General features: G+C 45.0%; 1 protein-coding gene across 3 annotated transcripts in view; it reads left to right on the top strand.

Moving 5' to 3' along the window:
• DGKH (diacylglycerol kinase eta) overlaps positions 1-7,722 on the top strand; it is a 283,862-nt gene that overhangs the window by 237,002 nt on the left and 39,138 nt on the right. For all 3 annotated transcript variants that reach the window (XM_019525020.1, XM_019525018.1, XM_019525019.1), the window contains 3 exons: positions 4,847-4,960; positions 5,576-5,710; positions 6,743-6,909. In XM_019525020.1, the coding sequence (XP_019380565.1) occupies positions 4,847-4,960; positions 5,576-5,710; positions 6,743-6,909 (416 nt within the window). The remainder of the gene's footprint in view (positions 1-4,846; positions 4,961-5,575; positions 5,711-6,742; positions 6,910-7,722) is intronic.

The raw sequence follows: 7,722 nt of genomic DNA, 5'->3' as shown, positions 1-7,722 counted from the left end.
CATGGAACCAACTTCCAAGCGAAGTGGTGCTGGCTCCTACCCTGGGGATCTTTAAGGGGAGGCTAGATGAACACCTTGCTGGGGTCATTTGACCCCAGTACTCTTTCCTGCCATGGCAGGGGGTTGGACTTGATGATCTGCTCAGGTCCCTTCTGACCCTACCCTACCAACTATAATGTGTGTCTGAGCATGACAATAAGACTTTCCAGTCACTTTTGACTAATGACTTCATGTTCTCCATGTTTTCAGCATGCAAGTTCCCTTAATGTTCATCTAGTTTATATTCAGTAAGTTTTGCATTTTTTTTTTTTTTTTTGTTTTTAGAAGCAGAGAAGGATAGTTTAGCTGTCATGTTACTATGCAGTATGCATGTATGTCTGGGAGTAACTATCCTGCTACTCCTAGTCGTATATAATCAGATATTATGAAGGTGACACTTATTCTGGGAGATGGTAAGCATACAGCTTGCTGCTCTAAGTGTAGTCTCAGATGACTGATCAACAGAGCTATGCTGATGGCAGTCCGATATGCTGTTGGTTCTGCTTATTTGGACGGAAGAAAGGTGCTGCTTTTAACAGTTGGAACTATTCATGAAACTTTGCTCAATGAATCTATCTGGTCTATGTGATGATATTCCTACCTAACTGAACTGTGTATGTGAAGAGTTATATCTTATCTTTCTTCCTGGTTTAGTTAGAAGACGGAAGATTAAACAGAAGACCCAGAAAAAAAGATTAATCAGATCCCCAAAAGTCTTTTTTTTTTTTTACACATATATACATATATAATACTAACTATAGAATTATTATGCACATAAATTATACTGCAGAAAATAACAGAACATTTGGATGCATTTCTTTCCTCATTTCAGTTATAGCACAAGCCAACTGGGTTTTCATAAGCTACTAGAGAAGTGGAATAATCCCAGCTGGTGATCAGGTTACAGTCTCGCTCTTATGAATTTGCTTTTTTAGCTCTAATTGTTGGAAACGTGAATCCTTTACTGATGAATTCAGTGCCCGCAGATGTCACTCCAGTACCAAACCAGATTAGGGTTGCCTAGACTTTTACTGACGACTGTAATATTCTGGAGCAGGGGTGGCCAACCCACAGCTCTAGAGCCACATGCGGCTCTTCAGAAATTAGTATGCATCTCCTTGAATCTTTGCACAAGCACACGGTGACCAGCTTTCATAGCTGTTCCGTTACACCATGACGCAACTGCTCGCAGCAAGGACATTACTCAGAGCATTGCTCTGCAGTTACTTTAGCCAGTTCCTTGTGTGCTATAAGATGAAAATGCATCTCATATAGCCTAGATGACTTGAAAACATCTAGCCTCTCGAAGGACAGAAATAGAGGTTGCCAAATGAAGCAGATGCATCCCACCATAGTTTATCCCAACACTGCTGGTTTGCCTCATCAGGTGAAACGCATCATTTGTTGTTCTGCCCATCCCTGCTATGAGACAGTGGGTGACATGTTCTCCCAGTTCGTGAGGGGCCTGGTCCTGTGCACTCCAGGAATTCACGTGAAGCATCAGACCTTTCTAGCCCTGGGACCACCTGCCTAGCTTTCCCTGCTTACAGGGATTTCCCTGGTCCTAGGGATTTCCAGAGATCCATCTTGGTAAGCAAGGAAAGCTGGCAGGCACACTCAGGAGTTGAGGGTCCCAGTCCTGCATGGGTATTCCCCAGGGTACACAGGATTGCACCTTGGAGCCCCTGCCTGGCACTGCTGAAAAACCTGGTCCGTTCCTGGGCTGTCAGTACTCCTGTGCCATAAATTAAATGGGCACTAAATGGCAGCATAAATTGATACCACCTTTGTTGCAGCCACAAGTTTTGGGCATCTGTGGTGTGACAAATGGTCTGTTTGCTTGGCCTTTTTGTGCTGCCATGAAAATGTTTATAGCAGCACAAAGGTGACAAGAGGCAACATCTGTTTTCCCCCTAAGTAAACTCTTACTTGCTCTTTCTCAACTCTAGATGCTCATTTCCTCCCTAGGCTGCTTGTCTTACTGCAAACTGTGACTGTCATATGGTAGCTGATGTTATTTGTGACCTTTTAGCCCTCTCTGGATTATATTATCTTCTGCATTTGTAAGAGACGTACACTTTCCTTGGTCTTCCTCCTATTTCTGATATACTTCTATAATACTTTTTTGTGTGTCCTTTTTATGTACCTTGCTAGTTGCATCTCAATGAATGCCTTGGCCTTCCTAATTTTCTCCCTGAATGCCCATGTCCCTAAAAGCCAGAATACTAGGGATGAGTATAATAGTCTGCAGGGCAAAGTTTCCACTTTTTGCAAGAGTAACAAAGCACCTTTGGTACCTGCCACTTTAAGGGCTGAGAGCAGCTGGCAGGTACAGGCCAGCCCTGATGGGGCGGTCACATGACCACTGGAGATCCATATGATTGGAGGAGAGGGTAGAGTGGCCTCCATTTTAGCTCAGGCTCTCAGGACTGAGTTAGTAGTCTGCTGCTGACAGCTGGAAGAGCACCAACTGGCTGAGCTGCTGCTAAGAATATTCTTGGAGATAAGGGCAGGAGCTATGGGGATGGCAGGAGGCTCCTGGTGTTGGGTATGACCAAAAACTGTACCCTGCTGGGGAAGGATGGCCTAGTGGGACTGCCTGTGGTGGGGTAGTTCCCCAGAAATGCCAGGCCAGTTGCCTCTCCAGTGAAAGGCAGGTAGAGGTGCCTTATAAACCCAACTCCTTCTACCCAGTGGGTATTTTAAGATCACAGTGTGAGAGAATGGGGCCAAGCACATCTGTGGACACTTGAGCCCATGGGGTGTAAGACCCCGAGCCCCAGTGAAGGGGTGAGTTGGCCCCAGTGAGGGGCAGAAGAGCATATGGAGGCCCACACAGAGTAGGGTGCATGGTGGTGCCTTAAGGGCTGTGCATGTGAGTGTAGAGTAGAGTCTACATAGGTGAACCTGAAGGGCTGCACTAGGGGTGTGCAGAGTAGGGTTGCTCAGGCAACCTGAAGGGCTGCACAAGGGCCAGCCCCCACTAGAATGAGATCTTGGATGAGTTGCCCAGTGAGGGGCTGTGGGCAGAGTTCAGTCCAGTGTGAAGCATAAGGTCAGTGCTGTGTAGAGTAGGGTTGGCTGAGAGACCCAAAGGGCTGCATGGGGACCAGCTAGAGTGCAAGCAGGTAAGCCTGATGGCCCAAGTGGGCTGCTCATGGAGCAGGATAGGTTGAGAGTGGTCCAGTGAGGGGTGGAGTGAATGAGGCCCTATGAAAGAGAGTGGAGTGCAAGAACAGAATGCTAGAGAACCAACAAAGAGCAGAGTTTGTCCCGGCTTCAGGCCTGAGTTATAAACGACTTACCATGCCATCTGCAAGACATGGGGCACAGTGTAGGGAACATCGGAGCCATGTATATTGCCCCAGGCACTGGGGGCATTAAATGGGCAGCCTTCTGCATATTTACATTAAGTTTATTAACCAGGAAATCATGGCAAGCGAGGCGGGGCAGATTGCCCTAGGCAGAGGAATGAGTCCATGTTAAGGCCTGGTCCTGATTGGCCCCCTGTCACAGCAAGGCTCCGTTCTTCTCATCAGGATAGCTTGCTCTTGAACCTCTATGCTAAGTAAAGACATTCAGGGGCATTAGAGGGAGGTTATATCAACTCAAAATGGCTGCTCAATATCAGGTAAGTCAGGATGGGAGGCTAGTGGGCAGGGGTTGGGGGTTTGCCCAGGGGGTCAAGGGGAGGTATGACTCATAAGGGGTGGGGGACCCCCCTGCAGGTGGGGGGGGGCAGGCATGACCCACAGGTGGGGTTGGTGGGGTCCCCCCCCAGCAAACCTATACCCCCATCCCTCTGCTCCTCTCCCTACCAGGACTTACTTGCTCAGCTTCAGCAGTTGCGAACGCATGAAGCTGCTTTTATCAGCAGAGTGGTTTGTCAGGTGGGGGCTGAGAAGGCTGGCTGGTCAGGGGGGAAGGGGAGAGCAAGGGGCTGTGTGTGTGTGTGTGGGGGGGGCTATAGCCCAGTGCAATGGGGGGAGGGGGTTGAAAAGAGCACGCAGAGAAAGCATACAGAATTTCCATGCACCGGTTTAACCTAAATTGAATAAATTTGATGCTACATAAATCCAGGTTTATCTTAAACTGGGTTCTGAAATTTTTAGACTGGTTTGTGTGCATGGAATTTCTGTATAGTTGCAGGTTTAGACTGATTGCTGGTCTGTAAGTGCAAGGTTGGCACCAAGATGAGCTAAGTTTAAATCAGGCTGCCATTTTGAACCTGATTTAACCTCCCCAAATGTCTGGACTTAGCCCTAATAACATACAGCCAGCTCTCCTGGACTCCCTTTGCTCTCTGTTAGTGTTGGGGATCCTGCCCAACATCTCCCTAAAGTCTTCTTTTCTGAAGTCCAGTGTCATTATTTTGCAGTTCTCCTTTTCTTTAAGATCTTGAACTCTCATTTAATGCTTGCTGTCACCAGAATTGCCTCCCACCTTCACATTCTCAACCAATTCCTCCTGTCAACCAATCTGTGAGCTGTGTAGGAAGAGGAGCTTCCCATTCCTGGTTGGCTTTACCCTCTGTACCAAAAAGTTTTCTGACACACTCCAAATATTATATTTAGTACCATCACCTTTAAGATAAAACTTTGCTACATTCATAGTATCTCACTTCCGTGACACTTAAGTAAGCCTGTAAATTGTATACATCTGAATCTAGAATTTTATTTGTAGTAAGTTTTTGTGAGCCCAGAGCTGAACTAGAGATGAAAGAAGATATGATCTCTGCTCTTTTAAACTTGCTCCTATATGTATATGAATATTGCTCTGTATATTCTTATTTTTCTTTTGTTCCCAGATATTTGGAGCACCATCATTTGATGACAAAATTTTAGAAGTTGTTGCAGTGTTTGGCAGCATGCAGATGGCAGTGTCAAGAGTCATCAAATTGCAACACCACAGAATAGCTCAGGTATGCAGAGCCAACCTTAGGTGTGGGTGATGTGGCTGACCGCCCAGGGCACTGTGGTCAGGGGGCACCACAGGCATACATATGTACACAGCACACACGTGTGAGCAGGCCACTCATAGCAGAGCTCTCCCCACACCCTAGGCAGGAGAACTGGTGCCCCACACAGCTCCACTGGGGATTGTGGGCAGCAGCACCACGTCACTTCACCTACCTGCTGGGAGGGTGCTCCCCACAGCACTGCCTGCCTGGCTGTGCCTGCAGCAGTGCTGCTGATGGGGAGGGTCAAAATACAGGTTCGCCCAGGACACCATTTTCCCTAAGGCCAGTTCTGCAGGTATGTTTCTTATTTGAAAAGCAAGTAAGATAATGAGTAGCCTGGACTGCTGTGGCGAAAACTAGTAGTCTGGCCAACTGCTATGTTATACATTATGTAATATTAATGCTGTTTTAATTTTTTACTAACAGTTAGTCATAAATGAATGTAGTAGAACAGTGCTTCATCCTTGAGATAAATGGGATAGAAGCCACAGCTCTTACTAGTCTATATACCACAGGTGGATTGCAGGTTTTCAGTGATATATTATGCAGTAAAATAACGTATTTATTCTTTTTCAGTGTCGGTCAGTAAAGATCACCATCCTTGGAGATGAAGGGGTTCCAGTGCAAGTAGATGGAGAGGCTTGGATTCAGCCCCCTGGGGTTATTAAAATTGTACATAAAAACAGAGCTCAGATGCTAACGCGGGACAGAGTATGTCAGAGAATGAATTTTATTATCTTTTGTATAAAATCCTTTGTTAGTGACATTCTCATAACATTATACCTGGCAAAAACAGCTTATAAAATAATTAGTTTGGTACGAATATGTTCTTTTACGCAAGTCACTCAGAACTTTGTCACCAGTAAGGATATACTGTATTTCTTTCTTTCTTTTTTTTTGATAAGTCAAAATGGTCAAATGTCTATGAGAAAAGATTGTATTTATCCAACCTTATCTATAGTTATATATGTAGTTGTGTAACTGTAAGGAGTATTAGTCACTATAACATGGCTTCTCTTTCAGCCACTAACTTTGTACTTTATCATACAAAGTAGTGGAAGTTTTAGGAGCTATTATATATGTAATAAAATGTAAAATGTCTCTCTTTCATTAATGATTGCCATTGCAGATTTCATGCTACAACATTCTATACCTTATCAAATAATGCTAGAATCCAGTTTTAAAAAGTTAGTCACTGTAGGAGTATGTGCTGTTTTAGCCGTCTAGAATTAAAAGCATAAAACCTCTCGTATTCCCCCTGAGTTCCCCTCTGTTCTTTCATATGAGTGGATGCTGAACACAGTCCTTTCTCTGCATCATATAATCGCACAAAAGTAGGGTTAAAGGGACCACATGAGGTCATCTGCTCTAGTACTCTCAAGGCAGGATCATCCCTGACTAACAGCTACAGTAATTTGTCTAGTAAATTTAGTAGATTTTTTTTCTCCTTGTTTTCCTGTATGACTTGCATTCAGAATGTCTTATCCTGGCAAAGTTATATCCCCAGTGAATGCATATTGAATGCATTTTAAGCTGCCCATTTAACTTAGGACAGGGGAAAAGGTTATCCATAAAGACGCATTTTTTAAAAAAAATTGGTTTTAAAGACTAATTTTAAATGCTATTTTTGTGTTGTACTGTATCATGCTTATAATTTTTATGTAGAATGATATGTAAGTCAGTAAATTTAAATAAAAGAAATGTAAGTCTTATCAGTTGAATGTTTAATTCCATTTTAATCAGGCTTTTGAAAGCACTCTGAAGTCTTGGGAAGATAAGCAGAAATGTGATTCCTGCAAGCCTGTCCTGCGGTCTCAGCTGTACCCTCAACAGGCCATTGACTTGGCTACAGAAGAAGAAGTTGCTCAGATCCAGCTGTGTTCACAAGCTGCAGAAGAACTTATTACCAGGTATAGTAGAATACATGGGTTTAATGGTTTAATAGCCATTCTATTGAAATGCAGTTATTTATAGAAATTAGCATGTTCCATATAAGATGAGCTCAACTAATTTGGCTAAAGATGTGACACTTCATTGTCCATATTTTGGGTTGTGAAAGATCTGATTTATACTGTGTGCTGATTAGATTTTTTTTTCCTTCCTGCAGAAAACTTTTCTTTGACAGAGGGAAAGTTTTTTCATCTGAGAACAAAGATTTACCTAAAAAAGATTTTGGTAACTAGGGGTGCACAGATTAAAAAATTTCCTTGGCCGATACCAATGGCCAATTATTAACCAGCCATATCAGCTGATGCCATCCAATAACTGACTTACGGGATTGTAGCACAGCAGCTTGGAGAGCAGTGTCTGGCTGGCTGGTAAGTCTTTGGGAGGAAGGGGTGAGGGGGCAGATTGAGGCCCCCACAATGAGGGAATGAGTGGGGCAGAGGCAGGCACTGCCGAGCCAAGGAGGTGAATGCAACACTGGGACCAGATGTGGGGCAGAACTGCAGGCAGCTCATCTGGTGGGGGGCACACAGAGGGGTGGGGAGGGGGCAGCACCCCTGGGGAAAACATGAGGGGCATGTGCCCCCCCGGATTTGTACAAGGAGCAAAGGTAGGCTGCCCGCTGCAGGCTTGAGGCCACGACTGTGCCAGGCACCTCCTGGCAGGGGCTGGGTCGAGGCTGTGCTTGGGGTGGGTGGGGGCGGGTGGCAGTGGTGCTGGAAGGGGTGGCTACGGGGTGGGCTACAGCCACCTCAAAATAACCCATAGCTATCCCT

Source organism: Gavialis gangeticus, unplaced genomic scaffold (assembly GCF_001723915.1).
Source record: "Gavialis gangeticus isolate Ggan-Ray unplaced genomic scaffold, GavGan_comp1, whole genome shotgun sequence".
Lineage (NCBI taxonomy): Eukaryota > Metazoa > Chordata > Crocodylia > Gavialidae > Gavialis > Gavialis gangeticus.
This window is presented reverse-complemented; position numbering and strand designations above follow the sequence as displayed.